Source organism: Meles meles, chromosome 2 (assembly GCF_922984935.1).
Source record: "Meles meles chromosome 2, mMelMel3.1 paternal haplotype, whole genome shotgun sequence".
NCBI lineage: Eukaryota > Metazoa > Chordata > Mammalia > Carnivora > Mustelidae > Meles > Meles meles.
The window spans coordinates 73,965,150-73,978,154 of NC_060067.1; the positions used below are offsets into that span (position 1 = coordinate 73,965,150).

Consider the following 13,005-nt stretch of genomic DNA (forward strand, 5'->3'; position numbering starts at 1 on the left):
TTCCTGGGTCCTAGGGACTGGATTCTAAGTGCCAATTTAGGAAGATACTATTTTCTGGTAAGGATTAAATATTTTGGTCAGTGTCCAGTTTTTAAATCTGTTATTCAGCATCACAGATTAAATGTGACAGGCATGCACAGAGCACTTAGCAATGAAAAGCCTCAACTATTCTCAGTACCATCAGGCTATACAGTTTAGCAGAAGCAAAAACAGTCTTAAACACAGGGACTCAAGTTAGGATGGCTTGCATCAAACCCCAGCTCCTCCTTTGACAAATGAGATCCTGAACAAGTTACTCACCTTTTTTGGGCCTCAGTTTCTTCATCTGAGGTTCACTCTAATTTACTTCACTGGATTACTGGGAGGGTTGAGTTAATATATTGAGTTATAATATATTGAGTTAATATATTAGATAATAATATATTAGATATACCCAGTAACCCTAAGTGGTCAGTTAAATGTTCACGATTCTATTTAGCAAAATTTACTTTCTGGGTTTAAAGAGAAGGCTGGCTCTTAACATCTGAGGAGCCCACATGCCATACTCCTTCCACGTATTTTCATTATTCTTTCCAACAATCCACCAAAGTAGGTACTGCATTCACTATATGATAGAAACAGATACTAAGGTTGAGACATCAGGACAGTTTTTCAAGACTGCACAACTCCTGAGGGGCCTGGCCTTGGAGAAAGTTACCCGCACCTTGGACTGTTGCTCATCAGCATCTCCGACAGGACTGACAGGACAACTGCAATGGTGCCTTGCCAGGGCACACACAGGAATAAACAGAGGTCGAATTCCACCTTCTCTGTCTGCCGACGTCACTGCCATCACAGCACACGCACTGGCAGGGCACAGAGTGTACACAGCAGTGTTAACAACCTGCGTGGCATTACTAGAGATACCAAGTGAAGGTCATGACTCTCAACCTAACTTGTCTAAAAATACAAACACCTAGACACAGTGTGACAATCCAAACGACCTTTCTTCAGTAGGCAGCAGTCACAGACTAAACAAGAATGCCAAAATGTTTTCCAGGCTAAGCCATACACCTTCAGTCATGCCAGATTCATCTAGAAAATACCACTAAGAAGGGCACCTGGGTGGCTCAGTGGGGTGAGCCTCTGCCTTGGGCTCAAATCATGATCTTGGGGTCCTGGGACTGACCCGTGCACAGGGCTCTCTACTCAGCAGGGACCATGCTTCCCCCTCTCTCTGCTTGCCTCTCTGCCTACTTGTGATCGCTGTCAAATAAATAAATCAAACCTTAAAAAAAAAAAAAAAAACAGAAGAAAAGAAAATATCACTAAGGAAAAAGAAATCCCTCCACGATCAAAGCTTAGGTTAAATGTTTTAATTGGTGCTCAACTGTTGGCTGACCAACCATTTCTACAAACTGGGTTTTTCGAGCATAATGGCTCTGAAGTAAAATTTGAAAAGGCAGAAACTGACAGAATCTGGTGGGGTAACTGCTCTCCACTAAGACATTAAGTCTGTGTTACTACATGATGCCTAAGAAAATGGTCCGTTTTTAGTTGTGAACGGAAAAATGAAAGCTAAAAGGAAATCTACTGATAATACAGACCTTTTCCTTTGTGATCAGGAGTCCACCAACTATAACCCATGAACTGCATCTAGTCGGCACCCCTGTTTTGTGCTGCTGGTGATCTTGCACATTTTTTAATGTTTGAAAAAAAAAATAGTATTTCATGACATGGGAAAACTGTATGAAATTCAAATTTCAGGGTCTGAAAGCTTATGTCCTGTCTAGGGTTGCTTCCACACTACAATGGCAGAGCTGAGTAGCTGTGACACAGACATTATGGCCCACAAAGTCCAAAATATTGCCTGCTTTTCAGCGAAAGTTTGCAGACCTCTGTTCTAGATTATACTGAAATGAAATTTTATAGCCACTTTGTATGTATTTTCACAAACCAATAAAAGATTTTCAGTTACTTGAAATAAGGGAAAACGATTTTCACACACAGATTTCCATGGCCTGTCTTGAATAATTAAGGGACATGAAAAAAAAATGATCTTTCACAATCTGAAGTGAAAATGTTAACAGCTTTAAAATCTCTATTCCCACCACTCATTTTTAAAATGGGGATTGAAACAAATAATTAAAAAAAAGAAAAATGGGAGTTGAAATGTTATACTCAATAGGTCACCAGGTATGAAAGCAGAACATACATTCACTCTCTCCTTCCCAAGAGCTTTCAGGAGTAAAGTAGGTATATTCAAATTTTTAAAAAGAATGAAACAATAGTATGGGAAGACAAGAAAGGATGCCATCAATGGGCCAAAAATCTGGAAGAATACCAGAAAGGTAGAAACAGACAGGTATGCATTAGCAGAGAAAACCAGAGTGGAGGAAAATACAGTACAAGTTTCCAAAGGTCCATTAAACAAGGTTCTTCCAAGGGAGCGCTGAAGAAACTCAAAGCTGAGTCAAAAAAGACAAAGGGGGGGCGCCTGGGTGGCTCAGTGGGTTAAGCCGCTGCCTTCAGCTCAGGTCATGATCTCGGGGTCCTGGGATCAAGTCCCGCATCTGGCTCTCTGCTCAGCGAAGAGCCTGCTTCCCTTCCTCTCTCTCTGCCTCCCTCTCTTGTGATTTCTCTCTGTCAAATAAATAAATAAAATCTTAAAAAAAAAAAAAAAAGACAAAGGGCAGGAGAAGCTGAGGGGCAATTGTTAGGGTAATTCTTGCAACAATGACTTCTGAAAACAGCTGAGCTAGTTGCCGTGCTTCCCTCTTAGAAGCCAGTAAGGGTGGCTGGCTTCCGCCTGTGGGACAAAACCAGGGAATGCTTCAAAGAAAAGTGGGATATATGCCTCGGAAGGGCTGCCAAGGGTGACAGATCTAAAGGAAAAGCAGACCGGGGGAGCCTGGCTGGCTCAGTCAGAAGGGCATGAGACTCCTGAACTTGGGCAGTGAGTTTGAGCCTTACGCTGGGTGTAGAGATTACTAATAAATAAATAAAAATTAAGAAAGCAAGCAAGCAAGCAAGCAAGCAGACAAGATCAAGGTCTAACTCTGACCTCAAGAATATTTAAAGAGGAGTTAACTCTAGCCCGCTCCCTCCTAAGGGAGCCTACCTGTCCACCCACCACACAACCCTCCCACTTACAGAACACATAAACTGCTCTCCCCTTTAGGAGAGGCCTGTGGGAGAAACAGGGATACATATCTACATTATCTTTAAAGCTACAGGAGAGGACGCCTGGGTGGCTCAGTCAACCACCCAGTGGCTAAGTGTCTGCCTTCTGCGCAGGTCTTGATTCCTGGGTCCTGGGATTGAGCCGTGCCAGCCATCAAACCCCCGCATCATAGGCTTTCCTGCTCAGTAGGGAGCCTGCTTCTCCCTCTGCCTGTGCACCCGAGCGCGCTCTCTCTCCCCGCTGACAAATAAATAAATAAATAAATAAAGCAAGCAATCTACAGGAGAGTATTACGGACATGAAATAAGAATAGGATTCTATCACAAAAGGGAAAATGTCTAGAAATTTTAAATGACTGCAAAATAGAGAGACACCTCCGTGCTCAGTCAGTTAAGCGGCTGCCTTTACAGGTCATGATCCCAGGGTCCTGGCATCGAGCCCCGCATCATCAGACTCCTTGCTCAACAGGGTTCTCCCTCAGCCTGCTGTTCCCCCTGCTTGTGCCTGCTCTCTGACATATAAATAAAATCTTAAAAAAATTAAAAAAAAAATGACTGCAAAATAGAAATATTCAGAAAAACTCACAAAATGGAGGAGATAAAGACATTAAAAAAATGAGAAAAAAGGACACGTGGGTGGCTCAGTCATTAGGCGTCTGCCTTTGGCTCAGGTTGTGATCCCAAGGTCCTGGGATCCAGCCCTGCATCGCCTCTCTGCTCAGCGGGAAGCCTGCTTCTCCCTCTCCCACTCCCCCTGCTTGTATTCCCCCTCTCCCTGTGTCTCTCTCTGTCGAATAAATAAAATCTTTGAAAAAAAAAAATTTAAAAAATTAAAAAGTCAAAAATAAAAAACGAGAGAAGAGACACACAGGATAAATCCACATGGCCACCAATCTAACAGGAGTTTTTTTTTTTTTTTTTTTTTTTTAAATTTATTTATTTGACAGACAGAGATCACAGGTAGACAGAGAGGCAGCCAGAGAGAGAGGAAGGAAGCAGGCTCCCTGCTGAGCAGAGAGCCTGATGCGGGGCTCGATCCCAGGACCCTGAGATCATGACCCGAGCTGAAGGTAGAGGCTTTAACCCACTGAGCCACCCAGGCGCCCCAATCTAACAGGAGTTTAAGAACATGAGAGTAAGAGATGACAGAGTTGATTAAATGATCCAAAACATAAGACACTTTTCCCTGTGCTGAAGAAAGGTGATTCTAGGGGCACCTGGGTGGCTCAGTCATTATGTGTCTGCCTTTGGTTCAGGTCATGATCCCAGAGTCCTGGGGTGGAGCCCCACATCAGGCTCCCTGCTCAGCAAGCCTGCTGCTCCCCCTGCTGTGCTTGTTCTCTGTAAATAAATAAATAAAATCTTAAAAAGAAAGGAAATAAAGGTATGTCTTTAGATTAAATGGGATTGCCCAATGCTGAGACATTTTTCCTGATGGAATTTTGGAACACAAAGGACAAGAAAAATCCTGTAAGCTTCTAGAAATAATCAATACTCATAAAGACATTTAAAGTTTTGAGGAAAAAAGATTTTTATTAATGTGCTTGTTACTCCTTTAATTTTCTAAACACTTAATTTAAAAAATCATCATGACTTTTTTCCAAATAAAATTCAAAATAGTGAACCATGTGAAAGAGAAACTAATTCCAGAACAGGTCTCAGCAAACCTATTTGACCTAGAAGATTCGAAAGACAAACTTCTCTCCACAGTCCCTCAATAATGGCTGACATTCATGACAGCAAAACATAAAAAGGAAATATAAAACTATTGTATTCAAGGTAACTTTAGAATCTGCAAACTAATTTACTTTGTACCCTGGCACAAGTTTATCTGGAGACTGGCAATGGACCTGGCTCAAGGACTTTCAGAAGCTCAAAGAGCTGGGGGAAAGGAAGTCAGTGGGAGCAGGCACAACAAGATTAAGGGACTCCCTGGACATTCTACCACATCAATTCTTTACTGTAATTTTGTCTGCATTGTTTACTTTTATTTTCGTGGACTTCTCATACTACTCCAATTCTGAAAATGGAATAAAACTGGCTTTAAAATTCTCCTTTTGGGGTGTCTGGGTGGCTCAACTGGTTAAGCATGACTTTTGATTTTGGCTGAGGTCATGATGTCAGGGTTCTGAGATTGAGCCCTGGGCTCTGAGCTGGGAGTGGAGCCTGCTTGAGATTCTCTCTCTCCCTCTGCCCTCCCTTCCCAAGCTCTCCCCCCACTGCCGAGAATGTACACATGTACATATATAAACATATATATATATAAAACACACACATATCTGTATTATACATATATACACATATATTATACATATATACATATACATATATATAAAATTTTCCTTTCTGCACAATCCCTCATAATTCAATAGTAGAATCTAACTTTTGGAGGCCTGGGAATCAATGTGTTGGTAAGAAACTTCTAGCAGGCTTCTGTGCATTTAGTAAAACACATCGCCTCACTGGATGGGTGTCCACCTGTGTGTGTGGTCAGTAAGTGGCTCTGGGTCTGGGCTATACAACAGAATCACCAGATGCTCAAGCCCCACGTTAAATTCAGAAGATCTGAGTGTGCGCAGGCATTTGTTGATACTGGAAGGAGAAAAGACTATTTTGGGGGGGGGGGCATTCAAATATGACTAATAATTTTCTTTATCCTTCTTTCCCCCTGAGCACTCCTGCCCACATCCCTGATAAAGAATTCATGGTAACAGTATGTTAAGTATTACTTTGACACCACGTGGAGACTAGAGGACAACTAAAATTATCCACTTGAGGTCGTACTCCTTTCTGTAGGAAGGCTGGTTTTGACTTTTTTTTTTTGAAATTTATTTATTTTAGAGAAGGTGAGAGAAAAGAGTGTGCACAAGCGAGCATGTGGGAGGGCGGGACAGAGGGAGAGGCAGAGAATCTCAACCAGACTCCATCATACCTTCCTGAGATCATGACCTGAGCTGAAGCCAAGAGTCAGACATGTAACAGCCTGAGCCACCCAGGTGCCCTGGCTTTTGCCTATTCCAACAATAAAGCCAAAATATTTTAGCTGCTTTTTATGAAAATACAAGTGATTTTAGTATGAAGCCAAACATCCGTGCACATCATCTTTAAATTTCTCAGTATTTATTCAAGTCTATAAATCCTGATTAGAATTTAAGCAAATACAGATGCTTCCTCACTTCTTTCTCCTCCTTCCAAGAAATCAGAAATTGCCTCACTTCTCCATTAATAGACATCATTGAAACCTACATGGTTTTATACTTACCCATCTACCCATTCCCAAAGTTGTACAACTACACTAATCCACTTCTAGTACAACGTCAGACTCAAGTTTTCCTCACTGAACTTTCATAAATACACCAACTCCTTCCCTTTCATAAAGCCTGCTTTTGTTCCAGTAAACGTTCTTGCCCAGAGGTTTCCAAAATGCCTGGGGGCCCAAGCTTACAGACTTTAACACACTTGTCCAGAATCCTCTCCCAGGTTTCTCGAACCTTCCAGAAATACATACCTTTGGAAAGAGGAGTGGAGCTTATACAATATTCCCCAGATTTTCCAGAAAGACTCACCTGGGGGACTTGTTAAATATACAACTTAACCAGGCTTCTCCAGGAAGCAACTGACTGACGTACGTAGGTCAAATACAAGAAATCTGTGTTTTAACAAGCACCCCAGATTCTTGAAGTACCTCTTTTTCTGATGGTGTTCATCACTGCTCGCATACCTGCCACCTTCTCACGTCCTCTTCTCTCCCCATCATCCACCGTGCTCCCTTCCACAGATGTACCCTCCTTTTACCTATTCAAAGCAGTTTTTTCCCAGTGAATCTACCAGCCACACTGATTTCTGTCTCCTCAATTCCTGCTGCATGTAGTCATGTGATACAATATTGGACCTTTTAAGTGTACTGTATTCAATAAAATTTCTGGATTGAATGAATTTTTTCTAGGTAAAGTCCAGCGTAGAGATAGCAAGCAAGATTAAATGGCTTGCAAATGTTCATATGTAAGTGTGCTAAATGTGATTCTGAAGATACGATTATTAACTCAAATGCCTCCAACAGCTCACTATTTAAACTCTTAGCATTAAATGCTACAGGAAAATGATACCTTAGTTCTCCCACAAGGAAAGCAATTTATTCTGTAGAAACTTGATAATTACAAGCTTTCCCATTTCTTCCATCTCATAAACAGCTTACTCACAGAGCTAAGGGACATACTAAATAGAGCCGCCTCCTGAAATGAGCTGGTATTTGCTTTAAAAATTGCTTGCTAAAAAACCAAGAAAAAAGCAACATGTTCCAGTGGTGGTGAACAGTTAATTCAGCCAACTCTTAATTATCTGAGGAGGAGGAATCTGGAAGACTGCATTTAAAAACCCACAGATGACTCCTGACTGCATTTCATCTAGTACAGTAACTGTGGCAATTGTTGCTTCTTTATGGGGGTGCTGTCCTTGTGTGAGAAAGACAGCCAAACACTGAGATTATCTCCAAGTTCCCCTTTAAATTCTAGTAACATCTAGGATTTGATGACTGCACTGACCTTTTCAGTGACCTCTGACTGCCAAGGGGCACAAGTTAGGAAGGAAGTGATTACCAAACAGAGTCAAGGATTGGGACTCATTACCTACCCCCTAGCCCCTCCACAACAGACTCTCTTGGGAAGAGTAGCTTTCAGCTACCTGAAGACTTCTCTTGCCAGATGCCTAAACTTTGGAACATACAAGAATAATCTGGAACCTGGGGCCCACCAATAACAAGTCTACTAATAGGTCTGCAGTAGGATCCATGAATCTGCATTTTTAAAAGCACCTAATGCTGATTCTGAGGCTCTTTGGAAAACAGTTTACAGTCTCTTCTCTCACCCTGCTTCATGCCTTTTCCTTTTTGCTCCTGCCTTTTCCCAAATAAAATATGTGAATTTCTTTCAATCCCAACCATGTTTCAAGACTGAGCTCAAATATCAATCATGTTTTGAAGGCTAAAATGATCATCTTTCCTGAAAGGAACTTCCCAAGCTCCAGCACCCCTGTGTCATGTGCAAACTTTAAGAGAAGAAAAGGTGTTTCATTTCATTAAACAGTTATTTTTTTGTGTGCAAACTCTTCTCTTGTTAGGGAGTAAACTCTGTAAAGGCAGACTAAGTCTCACATGCTTTTACCTCTTATAATAAAGCACCTACAGTATGTGTGAGGCATTCTGCAAAGATTTCTTAAATGAATGAGATCAAGTAATAAGTGAATGTGTTCACATGTTTCTTCTAACAAGTAGCTAAAGTTAAAACTGTAGGAAAAAGGAAAATTGCCTAGATTCTGTAGTAACTAAGTTAAAGGACCATAAAAAGACTTTCAAGTTCACTAGGGCTTTCAGAGACTTTTAAAAAGTTCATTAAACACCTTTCTGTGTTAAAAGCCTAACATTCCAAAAGCTCTCCCTAACCTGACCTTTTTTCATCAGCACAGTTAGCCTATCTGTGTTACACGAGCTATCTGTATTCCCATGTACCAATACTGACTAACTTGGCCTGAGGGACTCCGAGATAAGAGCTGGTACAGAAAGAGACCAACTGATTTTCTTTTTTTCCTTCTCCCACCTCCAACCTAACAACAACCTGTTGAAAATTTCCAGCAAGAAATTCTAACAGCTATTTCACATTCTAACAGCTATTTCACAATGTGCCAAATTCCTGTAAAGCTGGGGGATGAGAAGGGGGGGGGAAGAAAAGAAACCCTGAGAATAGGAACAGTGTAATTTCAGTGTCATTTCATGTAATGTATTCATAACACTATAAAAACCCAAAAGTCAAAAACCTGAATAGGACTGTCAAGTTCACCCTTTCTAAAGAATATGGAGTTTAGAGTCTACAGTAACTAGGTGAACCATCCTAATTTTTTTTTTTTTTTAAGATTTTATTTATTTATTTGACAGAGAGAGAGATCACAAGTAGGCAGAGAGGCAGGCAGAGAGAGAGGAGGAAGCAGGCTCCCTGCTAAGCAGAGAGCCCGATGCGGGGCTTGATCCCAGGACCGCGAGATCATGACCGGAGCTGAAGGCAGAGGCTTAACCCACTGAGCCACCCAGGTGTCCCTGAACCATCCTAATTTTAAAACTATGTCTCAGCCAAACCACCCACCAATAATAATCTGAGAAGAGTTTAAAGTTTTAGTTTCAACTCAATCACTTTCAGATTTTAGATGATCACTTTCATTAATAAAAGAAAACCACAGTAAACATATTCTTTCTACTGCTCAATTTGCCCTAATTAAATTAATTCAAAACTTCTGAACAAAATGTAGTTATTTATAATGTAGGATGGTTTGACGCATGTCTTGAACAGCAATAACCTAACTTGAGGACAACCAAAATGCACTTTATATGTGATGAACTGCCAGTTTTGAAAGAGAACCTTCATTTCTTATTTTAAAAAGTATCATTAATTTGTAGGTAATTTGTGGACACAGTAAGGTGTCCTCCGTCAGAAACGGAGGTAGCACAAAAGGGAAAGTCCAGGGTAGGTGATGTATATATAAAATTGGCTCTTGACAAGGGGAAGGCATCACGTTTACAAGATCTTAACCCAGGTATACAGGACACAGATTAAGTAGTAAGAGTGGAAGGCTCCGAAAAAATCCAAATAAATGTAAAACAAGTAAATGTGTTACTATACGATTAACATGACTTAATAAAAAATCTGTAACATCTAAATCATACAAGTTACATGATCAAAAAAAATCACTTTAGGTGACTTTTTCACACAAAATCTAGCGCAGTAAGAAGTAAAACAGACACAAGTTAATTTGCGGCCTTGGAAGGGGCAGGTTTAGCGTGAAGTCAGGAACGCGAGATGCCGAAGGCACCGCATCCAAGGATCACACGGGACCCCCAATAGTGTTCCAGTTCTTACTGGACGTGCAAGCCCCGGGATAGGTAGGGCGAGGAGAAAGCGGAAAAGGGAAGAGGGGAGGACCCGCTTCTCGGCCTGACCCACACCCCTGCAGCCCCGGACTTCCCATTCATTCCGCGCCGTCTCCAGGCGGCGGCCGCGCTCCGAGCCGCGGCGTTCTCCGCGCAGTACCGTGCACTCACCTGTTCGCGAACACGACCTCGCGGCGCCCGAGGCCGCTGAGGCCGCCACCAGGAGCCGGGGGGACGCGGGCCGGGGGGCGGCCGCCGGCGGAGGCGACTGGCGGCGCAGTCCCGGGGTGGGCAGGCGGCGCAGGCCGGACGCGTCTCTCTGCAGCAGGGCGGAGCAGAGCCGCCGCGGGCTCTGATACATGCCGGGCGCCGCCGCCGCCGCCGCCGCCGCCGAGGCCCCTCACGCGCGGGAGGAGCGGAGCCTGGCCGAGGTCGAGGCCGGCGAACCCAACAGACTCTCGGGAGCCGTCCGAGCGGATGCTCTCCGGGTCCTCGTCGCCCGGCCCAGGCCTAGGGGCAGTCTTGAGCAGGCGAGCCCGAGATGGACGAGCAACAGCAGCTAGGACAGCAGCGGCGCCGTCTGCCGCGGGCTGGCGAGAGCTTAGAGGGTAACCAGCGAGCGCCGCGCGCTGACAAAGCGGGCGCGACCAAGCGAGACCAGGAGGGAGGATCCGTGGGACCAGACTCTGGCGCGACCAGGCTGGGGTGCCCGGACTCAGGGTAATACTATTTTGACAGGAAGAAGATCTTAAATTCTTTGTAGGGTGGAGGCTGTAGGAGTTCTAAAGTAATAAATATCTATTAGAGTGTCTTATAGAAATGCAGCCTCCCCTTCCGCTGGCTGGAATGGAAGCTCCCACAGGCTGAGAGTCCCGAGACCTTTCAGGGCTGTGGCCCTAGGGACACGTGTGTGTCCAGGTGGAAGACCGCATCTGTGTGTGCGTGTGTATATAAGTGTGAATACAGAAAAAGGCATCCACCCCATCCCTTCGGAAACATAGGTTGCGTTAAATGAAATTAAATAAATTAAGCATATAAAGCACCGACTGTGTGCAAGGGCCGTGATGAATATGACAATGTCCCCTTCCTCAGTGGTGTTATACTCCAGCAAAGGGGGCAGAAGGTAGCAAGAGAAATCAGACGATAAAGCTCTACGAGGTAGATTAAAATTAGTGCCACAAGAGCCACAAGCTTGGCATTAGAAGTCATAACAAGCTTGAGGAAAAAAAAATAAAATTGGAAATAAAAAAAAATGTTTAGAGAAAAAAAAGTCTTGAGGATTCTCAAAAGTTTATTAGAATTGGCATTTGAATTGGGCCATGACTAGGAGGTCTAGAATTTAACACACCTGGAATTTGGGAGGGGCGTGGTGGTGATTTATACAAGAAGAAAGGAAATAAGAAAGCCCTGGTTGTGTGTGTTTGGGGAAAAAACAATTCTTAGTTATGTAGGATGGAAGCTAAGGAGTAAGAAGACAGACACTTAGATAGGTTATGGTGCGGATGGCAGAGATTATACCAGACTTAATTTGGTAGGAAATGTGACTTATTGAAGTTTTGTGAGCTACACAAAGATATGATTAGGGTCGTGTTTTAATTGGAGATCATGTGTTTCTGGCCCATGAAAAGGCAGGAGACAGTAGACCAGCTGAGAAGAAAGATATTCTAGATCTGTATCTAGTACTGGAAAAGAATGGATGGAAGAAACATCTCCCATCGGGTAGGAAATGACTAACCAGGAATGGAAGTAGAGTGAGGGGGAGGGTGGCCCAAGACTGGATTCCTCTTTGGATGACTTATGAGTTAGAAATGTTTTCTTGTTGGTTTTCCCATGATTTTGCTGATTCTCTTATCTTGTGGCATTGGAAGCTTTTTATTAGCAAGAATATTAAAAATATTTTTCAGACCCTGATTGTATATCCAATACTCAGAGAGTATGGATGAGTCAGCTGGCACAAGTTGATCACAACTCTAGGAGATAATCTCCTTATCAAGTCACGAAGCCCTCTTTTTTAAAATTTTATTTTATTTATTTATTTGACAGAGATCACAAGTAGGCAGAGAGACAGGCAGAGAGAGAGGGGGAAGCAGGCTACCTAACTGAGCAGAGAGCCTGAAGCAGGGCCAGATCCCAGGACCCTGAAATCATGATCTGAGCTGAAGGCAGAGGCTCAACCCGTTGAGCCACCCAGGCACCCATCATTAAGCCCTCTTGGTCTCAGTTTCCTTATCTATAAAACATAGAATCATACTTTAGTCATTACATAAAATAAAGGGTGACAAAATTAGCTCATAAAAAGTGTTTTGCAAGTACAGCAAAATGTCAAATTAGAATTTAGGTGATGGGTATGTGGGTGTTCACTGTTATTTCCCCCTATGTTTGAAAATACTCAAATAAATGTGTTAGGAGAAAAGTGCTTTGAAAAGTTAAAAATACTGTTCAAATATAAACTGTCATCATTAAAAGGATTTCAAAGGACAATTCTATTCTGAGAACGGGTCAGTAATAGTATTTTTATGACACATTAAACACTGTACACTTTAAGCAATCAGAAAAACATAAAACTTCCTTCAAAAATTCATTCAGTAAACATTTGTTGAGTACATATTATGTGCAGGCTCTACATTATGGCATACAATAATGAACTGAACAATCTGTTCAGTTTAGTGGGTGAGACATTGTGTAAAACCAAATATAATTATCCGTTCATAAATATAGAATTATGATATGAACAAGATACTGTGGAAACACAGAAAATGCCTAATTGCCTGGAAAAGACAGAAGAGGCATTCGAACACAGTGACTTCTAAGCAGGAAGGGATGAGGGATGATACCCACTGAGAACAGCAAGGCAAAGAAAGGAGGGATGCTCCAGGAACAGAAAGTACCACACTTTGATAAGGCTTGAGTGCAAAGTGCCCATAAGGGAG

At 42.6% G+C, this 13,005-nt stretch overlaps 1 protein-coding gene across 2 annotated transcripts in view; it reads right to left on the reverse strand.

The window, feature by feature from the left end:
* NOCT (nocturnin) overlaps positions 1-10,654 on the reverse strand; it is a 36,863-nt gene extending 26,209 nt beyond the window's left edge. For both annotated transcript variants that reach the window (XR_006817348.1, XM_045996995.1), the window contains exon 1: positions 10,247-10,654. Coding sequence is in view for 1 of the 2 variants with exons in the window: in XM_045996995.1 (XP_045852951.1) it covers positions 10,247-10,436 (190 nt within the window). In the remaining variant the exon portion in view is untranslated. The remainder of the gene's footprint in view (positions 1-10,246) is intronic.
* Positions 10,655-13,005: the final 2,351 nt, after the last annotated feature.